Genomic DNA, 23,471 nt, shown 5'->3' on the forward strand with positions numbered 1-23,471 from the left:
CTCCTCGTCCTCTTCCTCCTCCTCCTCCTCCTCGTCCTCCTCTTAGAGCTCAGAGCGCAGCCAGCACGGACCCCAGGGGTCCCAGGACTTGGAAGAGTCCCTTGCAGCTGGCTGTGATATTGTGCAGGGGGACCCGCAGCGTTCAGGGACACCCGGGGGCGGGAGGCAGGATTAATCAAGCACTGGACTCTGACCTTGCCTTTTGCGTTGGTGACCACAGGTGGCCCAGCCCCACCCCGGGGGTCTCACCTTGAAGAGGAGCCAGCCAAGGACCCTCTTGACCAGACGCGTGCCCCAGAAGACATGCCTGTAGAGGTCCGTGTTGACCACCCCGGGGTCCACCACGTTGGCGGTCACGTGGCTCCCCTGGGCGGCCAGCAGCCGCTGGAGCCGGTAGGTGAAGAGGACCAGGGCCAGTTTGCTCTGCGCGTAGGCTCCGTGCGGCGAGTAGCACCCGCGGCTGCAGAGGCCACGGAGAAGACCGAGTCAGAGGACATGGTGCTGAGTGCGAATTCCCCAGCAGCCCATGCCCTGCCCACGTGGACACTGAGCAGGTGCACGCCCAGCTGAAGGGCAGCCCAGGGGTCATGGGGACAAATGAGCAGGCCACCAAGAGGTGGCCCAGCAACAGACCTGGCTTATCATTAGAATTATCTTTTTTTTTTTGTTTTTTGCAAACAACCAACAACCTCAAGATGAGGTTTTTGTAGCAACTACTACAGCTCAGCCATCCCGGCTTCCCAGCCCAGGAGGGAAAGCCTGAGAAACCTCGTTTCCTAATCATTTACAGAAGCCAGGCGCGGTGGCACATGCCTGTCCTCCCAGCGGCTTGGGAGGCTGAGGCACGAGGATTGCAAGGTGGAGGCCAGCCTCAGCAACTTAGCGAGGTGCTTAGCAACTCAGTGAGACCCTGTCTCTAAATAAAATGCAAAATAGGGCTGGGGACGGGGGCTCAGGGGTCGAGTGCCCCTGGGTTCAATCCCAGTTGCCCTAAAAAAAAAAAAAGTAGTCATTCACAGACATTTCTCAGGCCTAATTAAGCCCCAGGACCTTGGCTCTGTCCTCTGCACATACGAGAGGTCAGCTGGGCCTGTCTGTGCATGCCCGTCTGGATTTGAAACTGGACAGGATTTGATTGGGTGTGCCCACGTGGAAATCCGAGATGGTCTGGGGGTAAAATGTGCCATTTAGTCACGGTATGGGTCAGCCATCCGTCGCTGTGACAAAAATCCCTGAGATCATGTACAAGGAGGGAAGGTTTATTTATGCTGGTTCATGGTTTCAGACAAAATCGCTTGGTCCTCTGGGTTGGGCTTGTGGTGAGGGGCAAAGGGGGGTGGACACAGGACTCAATTTATGCTGCTCAGGACGTAAAAAGAGAGAGAGAGAAGAAGAGTCTGGGGTCCCAGAATTCTCCTCAAGGCCACGCCCCCAAAGACCTAACTTCCTCTCACTAGGCTCCGCCTCCTAAAGGGTCCCCCACCTTCCAACACCACCACGTTGGGGAACCAGCCTCACAACACAAGCTTTTGGGGGCTCTCAGATCTGGACTATCCCACAGAGAGGGCCCTGCTCAACAAAGACAAAATATGGACCCCAAAGTGACCCGCCTCCTGCAGTCACACCCTGCCGATCTGCAATGAATACCGGGTTAATCCATGCAAGTGGATTAATCCATTCAAGCGGATTCAAGTGCTGAAGCCCAAGGACAGCAAGAAAGGTAACGGGGCGGGGGGGGGGGGGGAGGGTGTCATCAGGACATGAATCCATTTCAGGGCAAATCCACCAGCCGGATCTGAGGTGTAGCCTGGGCTCCGTTGGATTCCTGATGGAAAATAACTCGCAGGTCCCCTGCCTTACAGGCAGACAGGGACTGGTCAGCAAAGGGCCATGAGGATGGCCACGGGCTGGTGCTAAAAAGGGAAAAATCACATCTCAGCATAAATGATTCGGGAGGATGAGGTGGAGGGTGGTTAGGGTTGCAGACTGCAATTCAGAGAAATAGGGCAGGATGGACCTCCCCGGTCCCAGGAAGCCCTCCAATTATTCCCCTGGTGGGGAAAAAAAGCCCCCAGGACACAGGACACATGCTGGGGGAGGGGGACAGGGGGGACAGGCGCCTCCTGCTGCTGGGGTCATTTCCATATCATCTCAAGCCACTGGCTCTAAATCACAGGGTTGGCTGGGGGCGAGGGGGAGGGTTCCTGGATCCTTTAAAAAGCAGAAAGTGACTCATAAAAGGCAGGTTTGTGCCGGGGAGAGGGACGGGCTCTGCAATTATGTGTGTTTGTCACGGTGGGACGGCCGCGGCAGGAACAGAAGGTCTTCAAATGCCACATCACGGCCTGCGCCGAGCTGTCTTGGAGACAGGGACCCAAGGGGACAATTAATTCCAGGAGACAGTCCCCCGGGGGGTCTGGGAGGAGCAGGGTCAGATCACAAGGGGGAAGGGAGAGGAGGAGGAGGAGGGGGCGCAGGTCCCCAGGAGCCGGGCAAGTGAAGCCCCAGGAGGAGGCGGGGACCGACGGGAGGCCCCGCCCCCAGGCTCAGACCCTAGGCCCGCCCACTCTGCCCGGCTGTCAATCAACCGCCTCTACCGCCGCAGCCTCAGCAACAGGGTTTCGAATCCCAGGGAGCCCCGTTCAGGGCCGCTGCTCCATGAAAATATCACTTTGAAGCCCTGAGGGGGGACAGACGGGTGCAGATGGTGGACACGAGGTCCAGGGGACAGTTCTATCAATGGCCCCCGGTGCTGACCCCACAGCCTCCTTCCCAGAAGCCCTGCACCTGCAGCCCTGCCTGGCCTCCGGGCACAGCCTCCACCACCTTCCTCACACACCTCCTGTGACCTGCAGGGGACATGCAGGAGGGAATTCATGTCCCTGAGAGGAGCCAGGTGACCCTGAAGGGGGGACTTCTGGGACCCTGATGCAGACCAGGTCCCGGGACCCAGGGGGACGAGGATCCTTCCTCCAACCAGATAGATTCTGTCTCCAGGTGGCTTAGGGCCTCGCTAAATCGCGGAGGCTGGCCTCCAACTTGGGATCCTCCTGCCTCAGCCTCCGCAGCCGCTGGGACGCCAGGCGTGGCCCCGGCACCTGCTGCGTGTGCGAGCGTCCCAGACCTCCCCCTTGCGGGGAGGAGGAAGGAGCACCATGTCCATCCGCCCAGCACAGCCACGCCCCCCACCCGGGTTCTGCGCAGGACCGTTTTAGGCTGCAGAAGTCCCGTGAAGTCATTTTTGCACACGACGCAGTCAAATCTGAGGACCCTACAGGCTCTGCACACGGGGCGCGGTGCCTGGCCCTGTGTGGCCCCGGGGATCCCCGAGCAGCCTGGGGGCTCGGAAATGCTGCCTGCATCTGAGCACAGGGACCAGCACAGAGAAGCCCATGGCGCAGCCCAGCGCAGCCCAGCGCGGCCCTGCCCGGTGCGGCCACTGACCAGGCGGAACCCACCTGTCCTGAAGGTCATCCAGGTTGAGCTCCCCGACGTAATGGGTGGCCGAGGACACGGTGACCACCCTGGCGCTGCAGCCCGGGGAGCCCGACTCCTTCAGCGTGTCCAGCAGGAGGTTGGTCAGCAGGAAGTGGCCCAGGTAGTTGACCCCCAAGTGCTCCTCGAAGCCGTCCTTGGTCTGCCGCTGGGGGACCATCATCACACCAGCTGGGGGGACAAGGATTCCGGGGGACAGTCAGATGGACCGAGTGGCCCTTGGATGCTGGGGACTAGCCACGAAGTCTGTGCCTTCGTGTGTGGGTTTGGAACAAGGGACACTTTTTGCTTTTGGGGGGATTGGGGGATGGAACCCAGGGGTGCTGACCGGCTGAGCCGTGTCCCCAGCCCTTTTTATTTTTTATTTTTATTTAGCGACAGCGTCTCCCGGAGTAGCTGAGGGCCTCATTCAGTTGCTGAGGCCGGCCTCCAACTTGCCATCCTCCTGCCTCAGCCTCCCGAGTGGCCTTTGCTGAACACACGATAAATACGGAGCCAGTTCTCCGCGAGGTGCACGATGCGTGATTCTGGCATTTGATAAATGACCAAGGGAACTGACCCGGCCGCATCCAGCAGAGCCGGGAAGGGAAAACGGGGGTCTATAAATATAAAATGCCACCCAAAGGGGACTCCAGCTCCCGTGTGATCTGTTTAGTGTTTGCCGACGTTCGATTGTTTTCTGGAGGCATTAGAAAGACTCAAAAATAGAGAAATCTGGGTTCTGGGAGGCTCTTAGAAGTCTACTTCCAAGTGCCCGAGGCTGTGGGGCACACTTCTAATGCCGGGGGCATCGGAGGCTGAGGCAAGAGGATCGAAAGTTGGAGGAGAGCCTCAGCAACTTAGCAAGGACCTAAGCAACAAATAGAGGTCCCCAGGCCTCACTGCGGGGCCAGGTGTGCAGAACCCAAGAGAGAGCCACCCGTGGGCATCTGGGGACCCCACAGGACTGGTCTCACAGCAGCATCGTTAGGATGTCATGAGATTTGGGATCCAACTCCTAGTGGGTCCCCAGGCACCACACAGCCCGAGAGGACGTGTCTAAACATCCAGCACACCTGACGCCGGGGCTGCAAAGGACATTGGGGACACGGAGCCCTGACGTTCAACAGGCAGCCAGCCTCGGGGAAACTTTCCGGCACCCACAGGGAGGGGCCGGCCATCACGTCAGCATCCACCTGGACGCGACTTACCGTTGTTCACCAGGACGTGCAGCGGGACGTTCTTCATCTTGAACTTGTGGACGAACTGCCGGATGGATGCCATGGAGCCCAGGTCACAGTACAAAAACTCGACTGGAGGGGAACAGAGACACGGGGTTACCGCCAGCCTGCGCACCAGGCTCATTTCCATACAGGTTGGCCTCTCTCCCATTCGGAATCAGCCCTGGGTCAGGAAAAGTCACGAACAGTGAGACAGCCATGTCCCAAGGTGACCCCCAGCGAGGGACACCCTCTTCCTGAGCGTGGGAGACAGAGGTGGGTTTGCCTGTGATTGACAGGTTGTGGACTGCACCATCTTGTGTCCAGGACGTGAGCGTTCGAGGATTTGGGTACCCCCAGGAGGACGGGGGACCAATCTGTGGGGACAGAAGCCGAGGGACGATGTAAGTCTTTAAACTGGGAGACGAAAGAAGAGGAGACTGGGTTCTGAGTGGACCCCAAGAGAAGAGTCTTAGGCCTGGGGGGGGGGGGCAGGGAATGGCCTCCTATTTGGGAGAAGTTTAAGGGAAAACTGAAAATTGACGCCGATGTTTCCGGGAGGGTCACATAAGGTGCAAGAGATTCTCCACACTCGGCGTGGAGAGCTGTGCACCCGTCGGTCCCGTCTGTGAAGACACGGAACACGCTAAGGCACCTCCCAGGGCATTTCTTATTGCAAAAAGGACATCACCCGCCGATTCGCTGACGCACGTTGCTTTCGACCAACTTTTCCCTTAAAGGCAAGCAACGGGGCCGGGGACAGGTCCCCGGTTTGCATGCTCTAGGGACAGGAGCCATTTTTAAGAGACGCGTGGAGACGCAGGACACAGGGCACTCTCGCCACTTTGTGGGTCTCTAGAGCTGGGGATACAAGGATCGGTGGACCCACCCGTGCGGCCCCCAGAGGGCAAAGCGACTGGATTTTCAACCTCTGGCAACAGTGTTTCCCCGGGGCAGAGTTTTATACCCAGCCAGAGTGGCCGGCGCCACCTTCCAGGTGGAGAAATCTCACGTCCGGCTCTGCAGCCGGGAGTGACAGGGTGACCTGTGTGTCAGGGTGCCCAGGAAGGGACAGGGGGAGGGGAGGGCTGGAGGGGGTTTTGCGTAATATATTAAAGAGGCTAAAAATGCAAATGTACAAATCGGAAAGAGGACCCCAAGAAGAACGTTCTGTAATGACAGTTTCCCGGTGGTTATTGCCGCTAGGCTAAATCCACTTAAAAAAAAAACCTCCAGGAAAGAATATTGTTTTTTTTTTTTTTCTGAGAAAATACTGATTAGCCAAAAAATCTAATCAAAGAAACCGGTTCTAATCAGACCCACAGACATAAGAGGAAATAGCAAAAAATTAGTAAGAAAGACTGGCATTCAGGAAAGGGGGCGGGGGGCCCATGGTGTCTCGCAAATTCCTTCAGGTTTTGCAAGAAGATCTGTGTCCCAAGAGACAGAGGAGGGGACGCAGATCTCAGAGGTGACTTCACAGAGGCACAGGGACAACTAAGGACGTCAGCTGCATCGTCCTGGATCCGGGTCCTTCCGTCGCTGCCCCGTCCACCACACAGCTAGCACCGCCCGGTCCTGACGTCCATTTCCTATATCATCAGATGAATGTCCCCAGCGTGTCCTTGACGGTCGTCAGCACTCGGCTGCTGCAGAGTTCAAAAGAGCTGGCTGAGAGACGGCGGCACGTTCCTTCCCCACGGCGATGGTGAAGCGCGAGAGGTGACAGACGCACCCAGTGTCCCGATGGGGTCGGGATGTGACACGTGACTCTCTCAACCAGACATCCGAGTTCTTCTCAGTAAACACGAATGACGAAGTGACGTTGAGGACAACAAGAACAAACCCCCAAAAACAAATTAAGAAACTGAAGGGTCAGCTCCGCGGCAGAGCAGTGGCCCTTCCACGGGTCTGCCTTGGTCTCCGAGCACCGTCACGGTCACCCCTGGGACACCGACCCCTAAGGACGAGAGGATCCCGGCAGCTCAAGGGTGGGAGGGTTTCATCCCCTGGTCTGGGAGATACTTGTGCTTCGGGGTCCTTGGAAAGGGTGGACTCATGGTGGACAGCGGGTGGGCGGCCACTCCCGCCTCCAAACTAGGTCCTGTGCCCAGGTTTGGGGATTCAATGTGGAACTGAGTTTGGAGAGAACCAGCATCAAATCTGCTACGACTGGACACAGCGCCCTCCGCACCAGGTCCTGGGTCCAGAGGTGGACAGGACCCGCCTCTTACCATGGCGTCCAGCTCCCTCCTGGGCTCCAGGTGGCCCTGGGCTGGTGGCCCCTCACTGCCGTCCCTGCCTCCGTCTCCACGGGGCTCCTCCTCTGGGTCTGCGTCCCCCCCCTCTGCCTCTTGGGAGGACACGGCCATGGCACGAGGGCCCCCTGCCCCAGGAGGAGCCCATCCTCCACATGAGATTCCCACCCGAGGTCCCATCATGGTCAAGCAGGTCCAGCACGGGATTCCTTAGACCGTCACCATCCTCCAAAGTGACGGCGTGGTAACCAGAGGTGGCTCAGGGCCCGCATCCAAGATGAGAAAGCTCAGACTCTCAACAGGAGCTTAGTGACCCGTTGGGTCAGAGCCTTGCCCCGGTCACCTCACTGTGTCGTCAAAGCACCACCCGCCACGGCATCTCAGAGTCACCTTTACCGGGCCATCGTCACCCTGGACCTTCACCGGATGTCCCAGGGCTGGTTCTATTTGTAGCCCCTGGGCGGGAGGTCACCGTGGCTGGCGCTGACCGGCGAGCCCATCTGGCTGGCTCCTCTCTGCCTTTGGGGACAGTGTGGCCTTCCTTCTAAGTCCCCGAGCACAAAAATAGCTCCCAGGTCCACTCAGCAGCTGAGAAGCACAGGACCGTTCACGTCCTTCCCTGGGAACTCATGGACGCCCGGGCTGGACCCAGAAGGGACGCTGCCTCCCACCTGGCCCTGGGGCTCCATGTGCCAGATCAGCTCCTCCCCATGTCCAGCCTGATGGCCGCCCGGCAGATGGAGGACGTCCCTCTAGGACTATCCCACGAGCCCACTTCTTTCCATAGACACACGTTTAAGAAATCTGTCCCTCTAGGGGACAGTGACCCATGCACACGGACCCTGCTTCCCTGGAACATCTTTCTGCAAAACCCTCATGTCCTGACATCGCTGTCCCTTAGGACATTGGGTCAGAGGGAGGTGACTGGGAAGAGTGAATCCTCCTGAGATGGGAACGTCCTTTGCCTTCTGCAGAGTGGACGGTTGTCCAGTCCCTCTGCGTAAGGGACACAATGAGCCATCGAGGATCCAACGCGTGCCCTCCGGGTCCTCGGCGAGCGCCCACCATCTTGTGGGCAAACGGGTGACCTTTCCACCACCCGGTTGTCCTGCCTGAGCTGCCCACTGTCTGGCAAATGCCGTCAAAGCGTCTCCCCGAAATAGCACAAGTCCCTCTGTCCTCCTCTGGTGACCTCCTCCAGCTGCTCGTCACCCTCAGCCTAAGTCATCCGAAAGGACATCCACCCCCGAGTCTAACCCCTTTGTCACTTCTTCCCGGGGGCAGACAGAGTCACACAGCGTCGTCTCAGTACCAACGTCTCTGTTGCATATCACGGGTTCAAGGGCAGCCCCTGACCCCAGGTGGACCGTGAGCTGCCCATGGGGTCCTCTGTCTTCGTGGACCATTGTTCTGGTCAACGGGTGACCCCTCCTGCTTCCCCAGCTTCTCCAAGGGAGCGAGGGTCCCCACCGGTCCCTGCAGCTGAAGGATCTCGGAGTCGCACCTGCTGGAGATGCCCCTGCTCTGGTGGAGGTCGGCTTTGGGCACAGGCTGTGTAGACGGTGGCTGGATCATGCAGGTGATGGGGGGGGGCGTGGAAAGGGATGATTCGGGTCCCTGTGAGACCCCGGCTGTGAGCAGACGCACCAAGGGGTGCTCAGCAGGGCAAAGCGGCATCCAGTGCCCTGCTCTCGACCTTCCTGAACTTCGAGCTAAAAAAAAACATTTTCTCTACACATGAAGGGGTCTCGGGTATCTTATTATAGCAACAGAAGGTGGACAAAGGGACCCACCAATTCCAAGCCCAATATCAGGCATGGAACCAAATCCAGGTCCACCCAGAAAAGACGGAGAGGAGGTCATCAGAAGGACAGGGAATGGGCATCCTGGGGGGCGTGGCTCTCAGGTCCTGGAAGTGGACACGGAGCTAGGGGAGGAGCTGACCTGCACGCAAGGGCAATGTCGCCCACCTTCTGGTTCCACGTGGGGTCAGTCCCTTGAGTTCTGACGCCCGCTGGGGATGGGCGGGTCTGTCTGTTCATTTTCGCTCACTGAAAAAAGTGGAGGCAGCCTCAGAAAAATGGCAGCCAGAGGACCTCCCAAATTTTAAAAAAAGGAGCCGGCAGATGTTGTGTGGGAAGAGGCACAGCCCAGATGGGGATCCAGCACGAGAAGGGGCCAGATGTCACCCACGGTATAATTTTCTCCCCCCTCGCGAAGAGAGAAAAACAAGAGCCCTCGCAGGTACATTCTCACACAGCGAGGTGTTAGGAGAGGGGAGCCGACGGGAAAGGTGTCATCTGCAGGGACGTCTCAGTGCGGGGAAGAGAACAGGGCGCTGTCACCAGGCTCTCGAATGCTTCCAGCTGCATCCAGAAAAATCAGATACTTGGGTATCTCTCCCAAGGACATGAAATCCAACGATGAAGACACATCTGTAGTCCCCAGTCTGCGGCTGCGCTATTGCAGATGGCCAGGACATGGACGGACACTCAGCCAGTGTCCGTCACTGGATGAGTGGATAAAGACAAGGGGGTACGAATACCCAGGGGAAGATGATTGAAGTTGATCTGGGGCTTGTGGATTCAGAGGTTCAGTCTGTGGTGGCCGACTCCATGGCTCTGGCCCAAGGGGAGCAGAACAAAATGGCGGCAGGGCCTGGAGGAGGAGAGCAGCTCAGGACAGGGCACCAGGGAGCAGAGAGAGCTCTGTTCACCAGGGACAGGACAGAGACCCCAAAGGCACAGCCCAGGGACCTCCTCCTCCAGCCACACCCCACCTGCTGCAATCTCCACCCAGTGAGTCCACTCAAGTGGATTAATCCACTATTAGTCTACACCTCTCGCAACCCAATCATTTCACCTCTGAATGTTCCCGCACCATCTCACACATGAGCATTTAGAGGAGGAAAAGTTGATTTGGGCTCCTGGTGTCCGAGGTTCAGTCCCTGGTGGCCGACTCCCTGGCTCTGGCCCAAGGGGAGCAGAACAAGATGGCGGCAGGGCCTGGAGGAGGAGAGCAGCTCAGGACAGGGCACCAGGGAGCAGAGAGAGCTCTGCTCACCAGGGACAGGACAGAGACCCCAAAGGCACAGCCCAGGGACCCCCTCCTCCAGCCACACCCCACCTGCTGCAGTCACCACCCAGCGAGTCCATCCAAGTGGATTAATCCACTATGAGTCTACACCTCTCCTAACCCACTCATTTCACCTGTGAGCTTTCTCGCATGGTGTCACATGTGAACCCTGATGGGACACCTCGTATCTACACCCTAACATGGATGATCTGAAATAATCAAACTCACAGAAGCAGAACCATAGTTGTCAGAGACCAGGAGGAGAGAAGCCAGGTGATAAATAGGTACTCAGTTAAGCAAGATGGAGAATGTGAAAGACCCTCCGCACACCACTCCTAGGTTGACCGTGGCGCGGTGAGCCTGACGTTTTTTCCTGTTGAGTGTCGCTAACAAGATAAAATAGAACCTAACAGAACAGGAGAAATCAAAGGAGGTCCTGTAAGCACTCAAGCACACCACGCAATTCGAGCGAAGACTGGCCACCGTTCCTTATCTGCTTTGACGAGGACACAGGGACGCTTGCTCTGCAGTATCCGTTACTGAAAATATCTTCCCGCTCCTATCAGGTGCCTTGACAGCTAGCGAGGCTGAGCCTGTGGCTGTCCCTGTGGATGGAGGGAGCAGCAGACACCACAAAACTTGTAGTGGGGAAAAAAACACCATTCGCATCCTTTGAGTAATGGGATCCAAGATGGCAGCCACCGCACGCTTGGACCATTTGGGACTACTGGGCACACAGCCTTACAGTGGAATGTGGCCCAAAATTACCTCTAAATACTTCCATTTGTTAACATTTTTAACCAGAATTAGGAGGAATGGTGTTAATGATTCTCATAGAATGGGTGGACCCAAAAGCCCTATCAGTACCATCAAAATGGCGGAACTGAGTTACATCAGAGCTGTCCTGCGAGAGTAGGACATCTGATGACATCTAATGAAAACCAGGAACTCTCTGTGAAGGACAGGGTGACAATAATTAATCCAGAAAGAATAAATACAGACTGTTTCCATCCCTCACGCCCATTCAATAGAAGCACAGTGGTAAACTGATGTCTCCTAGACCTCAGAACATTAGAGAAGATCATCAGAAGGACAGGAAATGCTTCTCAAAATACTCCTCGAGACTCTAGAGAAGATCATCAAGGACGGGAAATTGCCACCCGAGTATCTTGTCACCCCAGTGTCCTGTCCAAGAGAATGTCATCCAGTGGATCTATTTGTCTGTTCTGTGTTGCTATAACACAATACCTGAAGACGAGTACTCATAAAGGAAAAAGGGTTCTTAGCTCATAGTTCTGAAGGTCCCTGAGCACCCACTCACCTCTGGTGGGGACCTACTGGCTACACCACTACATGGCAGATGGCATCGTGGTAGGGAATGACCACAAAGAGTGACAAAAGGCCCTAATTATCTCCCCGGGGCTCCATCTCTTAAGGATTCCACCACGGGTCCATGGATCATCATGTCTGCAGCTCATGAAACACGCTAACCCACCACCCAACCCCATCGGTGGGTGTCATGCACCAGTCAGCTTCGTATCATTGTACCCAAGACACATGACGAGAACTTTGAGGAGGACAGGTCCCATTTTGGCTCTACGCCTGAGGTGACGCTGAACATCATGGCAGAAGGGCTTGGGGGAGGAGAGCTGCTCAGCTCTTGGTAGCCAGAAAGACAAGGGGGGACAGAAAGAGGGGAGAGAGAGAAGCCAGGGACATGATATAGTCTCCCAAAAAGCCAGGGACAAGATATAGTCCCTAAGAGCATGTTCCCAGTGACCTACTTCCTCCAACTATAACCCACCTGCCTCTGGTTTCCACCTTCTCCCAGTTGTGCATTCGAATTCTGAACCCATCAAACACACTGAGGAGGGGACAGCTCTCACCGTCCAATCATGTCACCTCTGAGCTTTCCTGGGCTGCCTAACCCGGGAGCTCTTTGGAGGACACCCAAAGTGCCAACCATAACCAGGACCCAGTGTTGGGGGTACGTAGCGTGAGTCGTCCTTGTTCCAAACCCTGAAGAGAAAAGCCATGCAACCTGAGCTGTCATCCTTCCCAGAAATGTGACAGTCAGTGCTTGCCTGGTGACCCCTTTGGGTCTTATCCCTGAGGGGAAGGGTCCGTTGAGAGTGTCGGTCCCGGGACTTATCTCGCAGGCTTTGTGACTAAGCAGATCCTTGTGCCTCAGTAAGACGATAACTAAGCCCTAAGTTCCGCGGGATTTTCCTTCTCTGCACAAAATGACCAGAGTGCATGAAGCCATCGCCTAAATCCCCGGGACTTTGTTACATAATCACGTCTATGAAATCCCTACAGAGCCGAGTGTCTTTTTTTGCAGCCACCAACGACATAGCGTCCATGGCTCTAGGGAGACAGTCGGTTGCCCTCTTGAACCTCGATGGAGGATTAGGTGGACTCATATAGACCGCAGGGGGATTGGCGATTTGGTGGCTTTAGCTACAATTCCATTCTTAGCTCCCTTGATGGCTCATAAAGCTCTAAATCTCTTGAGCTGGTCACTGCCCTCCAGGTCTGCCATGGTTTTTGCACGTGTGGTCTCTGAAATGAGGGTCCTGGAGATGCCCACCTGCCAGGTTCTCAACTTGGGCATGTTTCAAAATGGCGCCCCGGAACGGATGGCTCCAAGAGACTTGTTGGACAGGACGGTGGTTTGAATATAGTTTGCTGGAAGATGGGTGGGATTGAGGTGGTGGGACCTTGAAGAGGTGGATTAATGGTGTCCCAAGGGACGGTGTCTGTCTCCTATGACGGAATTAGGTCTCACGAGAGTGGATTGCTGTCCAGGGAGGCTGTGCCGTGCACCACACTCCTAGTACCTCCTGAATGTAGTTGGTTACGTTCCTCCTTCTCCGCCATATTGTAACGCAGCTGGGTGACCCTTACCACAGCCTGAGGAATGCCGTTGTGGCCTTCCAACCATCAGAATCCTGGGGTGTACCTTTTTTCTTTCTACTTTACCCCGCCTCAGGTATTTTGTGATAGCAACACAAAATGGATTATAACTGGTCACAGTCAGTGGACACGGGCAGCCACGGCACACGTTTCACTCCCTGCCCGCTGTTCCCACGTCACTCAGAGACCCGAGAGATAATGCAAAGACCTCAAAACCACAGAGCTGGGTGGTCCCACTAGAGGACGGCTGAGCAAGGAATTAAAGAGTACCAACCCACATCCTCCGGGGGGCAAAGAGTGGACGTTCGAATAACTGCCCGAAAAGAGAGGGGGGAAAGTCATCTGGGAGCCCAGGAGAAAAAAAGAGACAAAATATAAAAAATAGAGAAATAATTGTATGTTAAAAATGGGTGCAGTTCACTGAGTCCAATGAGGAAAAGAGTGAAGGTGGATATGGTGGATCCCAGCAACTTGGGAGGCTGAGGAAGGAGGACGGCAGGTGTGAGGCCAGGCTCAAGCACTTCGCCAGACTCTGTCTGAAAATAAAAAGAGGTGGGGGTGTAGCTCAGTGGTAGAGCACCCCTGGATTCAATCCCAAGAATAATAATAATAAGAAGAAGAAAAATTTAAAAATAGATTGAAAAAACATCAATGGAGTCTTGAATAACAAGTAACTCTAGACCCGGTGGATTAACCGTTCAGATAAAAAGTAAGATATTCTGAAATACGTCGGAGCTCAGTCAACAAAAGCAATCTATTGCTTCTCCCAAAAATAAATAAATAAATAAATAAAAAGAGTATCAGGAATATCGATGCAAATTGAGACCTCACTCTTGGACAATGTCGCGCCCCGGATGAATGACTTACCTCAATAGCGGACGTGATGGACTAGATGATGGACAGCCGTGTCCGTGTAGCTGGGGTGAGGCCGAGAGGCGGAAAACAGGATTGCTTTTCAGAAAAGAGCCTCGTGACCCCAGCGACGGAAGTGGCAAGCACCTGGTGGAAAGTTCTCCAAGTTCTGACTCTTAGACTCGAGGTTATGGGAGAGTCAGAGCGATGGGGTTTGGTGGTCCCCCCGAGATCGACTCAATAAATAAAAAAAACTCAGAAAATACGTAATGCAGAAGATCTAAAAGATAAAAGAAGAAGAGAGAAGGATCCCGATGCGTATTTCTTCAAAGTGGGTGAGATAAAGGCGCTTGGTCATAGAGAATCAAATCTAAATTTATTCTTAGTTGTAGAAAATCAAATTTTTTACGTAGATGGATTCAAACTCTCTTAAAGAGACTATTGAGGACGTTCAGAGAAGGGGGTGATTCTTGAGAGGACTTAAGATACCGGATGCACACGCTACCTCATTAAGAGACCTCATTAAACGACCCTCATTAGGAGACCAGGACGAGGAAGGATTCTGTGCACGTTCCGTAAAGACGATTTTCTTTTTGTTTTTCCCAGATATTTTCTCTCCGAGGTTGGTTAGCTCCCCGATGCGGAGATCGGAATATATTTCATGGCTGAGTGACGGAGTGAGGATCTGAGCTCAGGAATGGCAGGTCCCAGGGCACTGGGGTTGGAATCTCCAAATGGGAAAGGTGCTTTCCCCCCCGCTACCGTCTCCTCTCGGTAAGTGATCACGAGGGCGAACCAGTCCTCCCAGCTCCTAATGGCTGGCGGCACACGCTGCAGGGGTGTTAGCTTCATGGAGGAAAAAAAAAATCACCAATATTCACGGAAAGGACAGTTTTTGCAGGGACCTTGTGATAAAGGTTTTTAAAAGACTGTTAAGTGATTCTACTAAGGACACTACCGTGTTTGTGCCATGCACACCTTCTAGAACCTTCAGCTACCTGTCCATGCCTCCGTTTATCTGTTTATCTACCTACCCTACATCATTATCCATCCATCCATCCGTCTGTCCATCTCTTCATCCATCCATCTGTCCATCAACCCACCTACCCACCTACCTGACATCATTATCTCTCATCCATCCATCTCTCCATCCATCCATCTATCAACCCACCTACCTACCTACCTGACATCATTATCTGTTCATCCATCTCTCCATCCGTCCATCTCTTCATCCATCCATCTGTCCATCAACCCAACTACCTCCCTACCTACCTGACATCATTATGTCTCCATCCGTCCATCCATCCATCTGTCCATCCATCCATCTCTCCATCAACCCACCTCCCCACTACCTGACATCATTATCTCTCCATCCATCCATCCATCCATCCATCCATCCATCCATCCATCTCTCCACCTACCCTCCTACCCCCCTACCCTCCTGACACCACTATTGATCCATCCATACATCTACCTACCTACCCACCTCTCCTGCGTGTGGTTCTCCATCAGGAGCAATTTCGCCCACCGTGAGGCCATCTGGCACCAGCCAGACACGTCACGGAGTGTCACACTGTGCTGATTCCTACACGTAGAGACCAGATGCTCCTCAGCACGCTCCCGGGCACCCAGCGGTCCCCGGGATGAGATTTAGGCGGCCCCAAATGTTCAAAGCGTAAGGTCAGAAACGCTGGTCTGCAAATATTAACAGGTAAAAATCCACGCTTTCCAAACGCGCTCTGCGTGGACCGTCGCGGAGCCGCCCGAGGAACACACTCTACGGAGCAGTCGCCTCCCATCTGTTTGGACCCCGTCGCTTCTCGACCGGGCGCTTGCGTCTGGCGTCTGGTATAGGAGGTGAAGCCGTCTGGTCAGGTTCCACTCTGTGACGGAGGCTGAACCCTCCTCTCGCCCATGACCACAGATGGCGCCCGAAACTCAGACCAACCTTCTGAATGCACAGAGCTTTAACTTTTGGGGGCTGAGGTGCAGGTTCTACATTGTGAACGACGCCGGGCAAGGACGACTTCTCTGTCCCCTTCCACGTCACTGAGAATGGAGGCTAACGAGAGACCTGGCCGACCGCCACCCAACCCCAAGGACTTCCCCTGCTGCCATTTTGCATGGTGTAGACTAATAGTGGATTAATCCACTTGGATGGACTCACTGGGTGGTGACTGCAGCAGGTGGGTGTGGCTGGAGGAGGGGGTCCCTGGGCTGTGCCTTTGGGATCTCTGTCCTGTCCCTGGTGAGCAGAGCTCTCTCTGCTCCCTGGTGCCCTGTCCTGAGCTGCTCTCCTCCTCCAGGCCCTGCCGCCATCTTGTTCTGCTCCCCTTGGGCCAGAGCCATGGAGTCGGCCACCAGGGACTGGACGTTTTCTAAAGCTGTGACCAGAACAGACTTTTCTTCATCTTCATTCTTCTTGCTGGGTCTTTTGGTCCCAGTGATCAAAAGGGTGACGGAAGCAAGTCCCATTGGCCACGTGCCACCTCTTACCTCGATAAGGTCTCCGAGGTCTTCTTCTAACAGACTGGAGAGCGCCTCCCTGGGTGCAATCTTAAAGCCTCTCCAGGTCACTTTTGAAACAACCTGGTGACGTGCCAACGCGATGTGTGCCCATCCACTTTCCACTAGTGGAACCCTGACCTCGGATGACTGACGTACAAAAGAGAAAGGGTTGAAGGCGGCTCTCGGTTTCAGAGATTTCAAAGTTCCTCGGAGCCATCGCTCTTAAGGATCATCGTGGTGGGAAGGATGGGGTGCAGGAGATCATTCACTTGTGGACAGGAAGTCGGGGAGGAAAAAGAAGGCACTGGAATCCCGCACATACACAATGGAATATTACTCAGTCATGAAGAAGAATGCAATGATGGCATTTGCAGGTAAATGGGTGGGCCTGGGGAATATCCTGCTCACGGAAATAACCCGGTCCCCCCAAAACCAAAGGCTGAGTGTCCTCTCTGTGATATGTGGACGCTGACTCATGCAGTCACTGCCGGAGGGGGGCAGCAGGTGGACACTAGAGCTCTATCAACAGTGCACAGCAGGACCCTTCCTGTCTGCGTTGACAGACAGCATCTCCTCACCACGTTCCCAGAGCCGTCCTGCCTGGGAGTCCCCCCAAGGTCCACCAGCGAACCCTCCTCTAAGCCCACGGAACCCACAGGGGCCCCCTCCCAGCCCCGCGAGGCCAACAAGAAAATCATCAAAAGGATCCTCAAGAACCCTATTTCTGCAGCCCGTAAAGAGACTCTGTAATACCGTTCCCACCCTTGACCCATGTCCAGCTTACGGGGAGCCCGGGGCCGGCTCCTTTCACTCAGAGCAAACCTGACAAATGACCGCAGCGTCCCCCAACCCCAGTCCAGCGTCTCAACAAAGATGGCGCGACCCACTGTGGATGGGAGGTGCTCGAGGGACCTCCCAGGGACTCCCAGAGACGCTGGCTGGGGAGGGTCATTCAGGGCCCTGGCCAGTCGCCGGCCACCTTGCAGAGGGGGCCGTCGAAGCTCCAGTCCTCAAGATTGAGGATTCAGCTTGTGCAACGGCTTGCACACGTCCACCCAGAATGCTGTCCACCAGCATTTGACCAAGTTCTCGCACTCCTCAGCTTATACCATGAGGACTTAAAATGGGCACTGTCCAGGGACACGGCCACATCCATGTTCGCAGCAGCTCGATTCACAGCTAAGCTACGGCCCCAACCTCAGGGCCCTTCAATACAAAAGTGGATAAAGAAACTGTGGTATGCATACTAAGTGGAATATTACTCGACCATGAAGAGGAACGAAGTGACGGCATTTGTAGGTAAACGGACGGAGCTGGACACTCTCATGCTCAGTGAAATAAGTCCATCCCCCCCAAAAAAACAAAGGCCGAATATTCGCTCTGACACGCGGCCGCTGATTCACAATAAGGCGGAAGGAAGCGACAGAGCCTGACCTTTGCTGTTCAGGGTCTCTTCTCTTATCTTGCAGATGACTTCTTGGGCTTTGGCATCATTGTTCCCAGCTACAAGGGAAAAGGAAAGAAAGAATTACAAAAAAAAACATGCAAACCGTGAGTGACATGGCCTCCGACTTGCCATCCTCCTGCCTCAGCCTCCAGAGCCCCTGGGACGATAGAGATGAGACACGGGTTGGAGCTGACAGGGAGCTTTGACGGACAGGTGACCAGAAGCTCTTGGGGGCCTTCAGAGGGGCAAGGTGGCCCGGGACACCAGCCAGAATCGTCTGAACGGAAACCTCGGCCTCCATGAGCCGACCCGAACCTTTCCTCTCTCTAAGCTGCGGACCTCGGGTGTTTTCTCACAGCTCCGTCTCCATCACCACTGAGACGCGGGAGCCCCGGCCTGGGGATCCCAGGTCCTTTTACTGCGCAGGAAGTGTCTGCTGCTTCCTTCCTCCTGTTGGGAGGACTGTGTGGATCTCGGTCAGGACGGCGGCCGCTGTGGAAAACAGCCGGGAGCTTCCTCGATGAATTTAGGGTAGGTCGACCATGGGAGCTACCCATCTCCTCACCGGGCATCCAACCCAAATGGATCAGCGTGCGGGGGGGACATGGGCTCCGCCATATGCATTTCAGCGAGGTGCAGAAGCCAGTGACCTCGGTGCCTATCAACCACGGAAAGGACAAAGGTGGTTTGTGGGTGGAATACTATACAGCCATGCAAAGGGACGCTGCTCTGTCATATCTCAGCAGCACGGGAGGATCCGGAGGGCCTTCCGCTAAGTGAAATAAGCGAAGTACGGAAAGCAAACGGGCGGGATGTCCCGAGACTGTATCACAGTAACGAGATGGCAGACATTAAAAAGGAAAAAAAAAAATGTTAGGCGGGTGCACACCTCTCATCCCAGCAGCTTGGGAGGCTGAGGCAGGAGGATGGCAAGTTGGAGGCCAGCCTCAGCAACCGAGCGAGGCTCCAAGCAGCTCGGCGAGACCCTGAAGCAGATTGTGCATCCGCACGTCCCAAGGAGCTCGCCGGCCTCCGGGTTTCCCTGTCCCTGAATATCCACTTCCCAGGGTTTGCTCTACCTGACCGCTGGGTCCACCTGGAAGTGGCCACCTACAAGAGAAATCCAGAGTCCCCTCCCCGGGGGACAAGAGAAGCAATCATAAAGGTTCACCTATGATGACGTGCATGCCCAGCCTGGCCAGGTACTTGGCGGTGGCGAAACCGATGCCATCCGTGCCTCCCGTCACGATGGCCACGCGGTCCGGCTGCCGGCAGAAAACTGAGGAGGAAGCAGAAAAAAAAAAAAATTGAGGTTTAAAAAGCAGCGTCCAAGCCGGGAGGGTAGCGCCCGCCTGTCATCCCAGGTGCTGGGGAGGCTGAGGCCGGAGGATGGCAAGGTGGAGGCCAGCCTCAGCCACTCAGCGAGGCTCTGAGCAACTTGGTGACATCCACACCCCTCCAGCTGCCCAGGTGACACTCTGGAACCCGACCGTGGGCAGCAACAACCCTTCCTTGTCCACGCCCTGGAGCACCCAGCTGCACACCCCCCAGGACCAGGATCCACAGAGAAGCAACGGGTCCCCACTTTGTCCCCGTCCTGAGCATGCCGGTCCTCATAGGAAATGGGCTGGCCCTCTGGGAGTTGGGTGGGCCTCACCCAATCAGTCGACGCAATGAAACGGGGTGGGAGCAGTGCCCGACGCTGGGACCCGACCCACAAGGGAGCAATAGGAAGATGGATCGTGACCGCTGAGGAGTGCAGTCGCTGTTCTGGCACAGGGGACCTGGGACGCTCGCTGCTTCGGGGACGAGGACCCCGGGTCTCGCGCGGATGGGGTGTGGGGGTGACTCTCCTTTTGCTGCTTGTGGCCTGCGAATGAGCGAATCCGCGAGTGCAGAACGTGCAGCGCAGAGCGCCGACTGTATTCCCCCGCGTGCGCCCGGGCGGGGTCCACCGTGTGACCCCCGGGGGCAGCTCAGACCTCACTGATGGGACTGGGGGGTCAAGACGCCCCGGGATGGGATGGGGGGGGACAGGTCAAAGCTGGACACAGGGAGGGGGGACGCGCAGGTCCCTGCGCCAGGCCTGGAGAGCCACTGGGCAGCTGTGCCCTCCCCGGGCCCTCCCCGGCCTCCTGGCAGATTCCGTCACATTGTCCCCGGGGCTAAAGCCTCTGCGCCTTTCCCGCCTTTAATCTTGGGTTAATCCCGACTCCCAGATGTCGGCTCCTGTCCAGGGAGATCAGAGGGGACCGGCGGCTCTCCAAATTGGGGGCCAGCGGTGGCCACCTCCCCCAGCCCATCATGCAGCTGGTGTCCGGGGACTTCAATCTGCAGGCTCTGCGCGCCCGCCCGCGCCCCAGGGCCGTGTGCAAAACGATCCCCGGGCTACATTGGCGCTGGAGGCAACTGTGCAACTGGACAGACAGGAGACGCACCCACGGCCCCCCTCACCCGGAGAAGCCCGGGCAGGTCCCCTGCTAAGTTTAAAACCCACTAAGGTCACGCCCCTGGGGCCAGTGGCTAAGCTGGGGGGCTGACCTCATGCCTTCCTGGAGGCCAGCCTCAGCCTGGGCGAATTCCGGGCACGGAGGGCTCCGCCCACCTGCTCCGCTCCCGCCTCCCTCTCCTCTGTGGGAAAAGAGGTCTTTGTATCCACCTCCCCGCGTGCAAAGGAGCAGAAAAGGAGCAAACAGTCCCCAGGTGTGCAAGGAAAACACGGGCAGGGGACACGGTGTGCAGCCGGCGCTTGTGTGTCATTCCAGGGATCTGGAGGCTGAGGCAGGAGGACGGCAAGTTGGAGGCCAGCCTCTGCAACTTAGAAACACCATTTCTCAAAATAAATAGTAGTAATAATAATAATAATAATAATAATAATAATAATAATAATAATAAAAAGGGCTGGGGGTGTGGTTCTGTGGTTTAGTGCCCCTGGGTTCAATCCCTACCACAAAGAAAGAAATAAAAATGAAAATAAATAAAATTTCCCTGAGACCGCCCATCCGCGGGAGCCCCAGACGGGCATGGCCGTCACAGCAGAGGGTGACATTTGTTTGAAAAGGACGAGAATGTTTGAAAACCAGGAAATCAGGATGCTCATGCACGTCTGCAAACGGGTTTTTTAAAAACAGCATTTTATAAAGTCCTAGGGTCTCCTAACTGGAGGTGAGGCCTGGGGGCGAGGGTAGTGGGATCCCCTGAGGTCCTGAAGGTCACCATTGGTGGCTCTGTAAGAAGAGACCTGAGCCAGCACGAGTGCGCCTCTCTCTTGGCCTTCCACCCTCCAAAACCTTCCAACAAACCTTCATTCTTTATAAATCACCTGGTCTCGGGTGTTTGGTCACAGCTACAGAAAACGAACCAAGAGGTCCAGGTGGGCCTGGGGGGGGGGTCTGCATCTACCGGGGCGGATGGCCTATGCGCTCCCAGGGCAGGAGAGCTGGTGAGTGACAAGGGTCCCAGACGTCTGTCCAGTCTCTACACAAAGTCCTCGGGGACAGGTCCTTTAAGCAGCTGCTTCTGAGACACAAAGAGAGCAGGAGGGGGGCGGAGGCCCAGGCGCAGGGTCTGCAGAGCCTCAGCGGCTGCTCCCTGACCCCCGCAGCCAGAGCCCAGCCGCTGACCCCCAGCAGGCCTCCTGACCCCCACCAGCCTCGCTCAAAAGCTCAGCGGGCGGGCGCAGCTGGGATCCCGGCCTCTCTGCAAAAGCAGGAAACCGGCCTCAGCTCGGGAGGGAAGCGAGAAGCAGGAAACTGTGCAGCTCCTGCTGCTGCAGCCCAGGAGGCCCCTGGACGCTCTGCTCCGCCGGCAGGAGCTGTGGGCGCTGCAAATGCCCGCGGCAGGCTCTGAGCATGTGCAGGAGAAAGAAGAGTCTGAGGTCCGGGAGGCCCGCTCCACCACGGCCTTTGCCAGCTACTGGCTGCTTCTGGTTGTTTGATGTGTGGTTGGTTTTATTTTTTCCCCCCGTGTCCCTTGGCAGGGCAGGTCGGAATTTGCAAGTGACAACTGAGAACTAAAGAAAAATGCTAGAAAAAAAAAATACTTAAATGAAGGTCTTGTGCACACGGATTTTTTTTTTTTTTTTGAGTGCTGCAGGGCTCCCTAAGAGTCTCCTGTCACAGTCACGTCGGGGCCAGATAGATTTGGTGCAAAATACAAGAACTAACAGGGGGAAAGGAAGGGGGAAGCGCTTCCTCTGGAACCTTGGTGCAGCCTCAGTCCCTCCAACCTGTGTCCCCAAGCCTCTACCCACCATCACCTGTTTGTTTTTTTGGCACCAGGGATTGGACCCAGGGACACTTAACCACCGAGCCGCGTCCCCAGCCCTTTCTATATCTCAGTTTTAGAAATAGTTCTTGCTAAGCTGCCTAGAGTCTTCCTCATGCAGAGGCTGGCCTCCACCTGGCGATCCTCCTGCCTCAGCCTCCGCCTCCCAAGCTGCTGGGTTTATAGGCATGGACCACCACGTCCAGTCCCAAGTTCCCTTTAAAAGGACCCCGAACCCCCAAATGCCCCGATCCCTCTCAAGGTGGCCTGGGCTCTGCCCCACAGAGAGCCCCTCTGGATCTCCTAAATAAATCTCTGGGCATCAACAAGTGACCGGTGCCCACATGAGGTCCCCCTGTTTGGGACCTCCTTGGGCTACTGCACCCACCGAGTCCCTTGGGTATCTGACGCCAAAGAGAGAAAGAGAAAAGAAAAACGCAAAAAAAAAAAACCATCTGAACTCGAGGCTGCAAGACCCCAGGGCCAGACCTGAACTGTGAGTGGCCGGGACAGGTGTCCTTTAAGGCCAGCGAGGACCAGCCTGTGGGCGGACCCGAGGGTCCCGGGACGGACGCCCGCGCAGCAGACGAGCCCAGGAGCAGCGGCGGCTTTGCGTCTCTGGTTTATTGAGCAGAGTCCAAGGTCGGCGCATCCAGGAAGGCAAGGGGAAACCGGCAAGAAGCGCAAAATCCCAACATGGTCGCGAGATACAAAAAGTGCCGCTGTCCACCTGAGCCTGTCCCTAGCCCAGCCCCCTGGGCACCCTGGGCGCTCCCAACTCGCACAAGGAGCTGGGTGCCTGGGGACCACGGAGCTCTGCGTTCCCTCTTACGGAATGGAGCAACGTCCCCAACGGGAAAAGCGGTCCTACATTTAGCAGCGCCTATCCAGGTTCTTGGGGGACCTTTCCCGTCAGCCAATTCCGAAAAAATAAATATATATATATTACGTTTTATTTTTATTTTTTTGCAAATTAAATGCTCCCCCACGAGCTTGAGTTTTTTTAATAGAATTCAAACGTCTTCTCCCATCCGAGAACCTCAAATTCCCACCTCCATGGCGGGAAGTCGGCCTCAAGCAGGTTTAAACAAAAGCAGAAAAAGAAAAAAAAAAAAAAAATTAGGGGTCTTTTACTGCCCCCCCCCAAGAAACCTAAAAATAGCTCACCTCGGTTCATGCGTCACAAATAAAACCCAGAACCGCAAGATGCATGAACTACCCGGCTTAGAAGTGGCTTCAAGATCGGGAATGCTTATAATCCCAGGTGCTCGCTCGGGGAGGCTGAGGCAGGAGGATGGCGAGTTCAAAGCCAGCCTCAGCCACAGCCAGGCCCTGAGCAACTCAGGGAGACCCTGTCTCTAAATAAAATGCAAAATAGGGCTGGGGACGGGGCTGCCTGAGGTCCCCCACCCTGTGTCCCCAAGCCTCTCCCCACTGCCACCTGGGTTTTTTTTT

General features: G+C 55.7%; 1 protein-coding gene and 1 long non-coding RNA gene across 2 annotated transcripts in view; both read right to left on the reverse strand.

The window, feature by feature from the left end:
* Positions 1-22,441, reverse strand: part of Dhrsx (dehydrogenase/reductase X-linked) — a 26,937-nt gene extending 4,496 nt beyond the window's left edge. Inside the window, exons 1-6 of the mRNA XM_048784644.1 lie at positions 21,073-22,441; positions 18,922-19,029; positions 17,738-17,806; positions 4,686-4,787; positions 3,459-3,666; positions 250-460 (exon numbers count right to left, since the gene is read on the reverse strand). Coding sequence (XP_048640601.1) covers positions 250-460; positions 3,459-3,666; positions 4,686-4,787; positions 17,738-17,806; positions 18,922-19,029; positions 21,073-21,148 — 774 coding nt within the window. The 5' untranslated portion in view covers positions 21,149-22,441. The remainder of the gene's footprint in view (positions 1-249; positions 461-3,458; positions 3,667-4,685; positions 4,788-17,737; positions 17,807-18,921; positions 19,030-21,072) is intronic.
* On the reverse strand, positions 13,002-17,723 carry LOC125611043. The gene is made up of 2 exons (XR_007341138.1): positions 15,282-17,723; positions 13,002-14,641 (listed from the first exon to the last, which is right to left on the reverse strand). It is a non-coding gene; the product is annotated as an uncharacterized LOC125611043 (long non-coding RNA).
* Positions 22,442-23,471: the final 1,030 nt, after the last annotated feature.

Source organism: Marmota marmota, unplaced genomic scaffold (genome assembly GCF_001458135.2).
Source record: "Marmota marmota marmota unplaced genomic scaffold, marMar, whole genome shotgun sequence".
Lineage (NCBI taxonomy): Eukaryota > Metazoa > Chordata > Mammalia > Rodentia > Sciuridae > Marmota > Marmota marmota.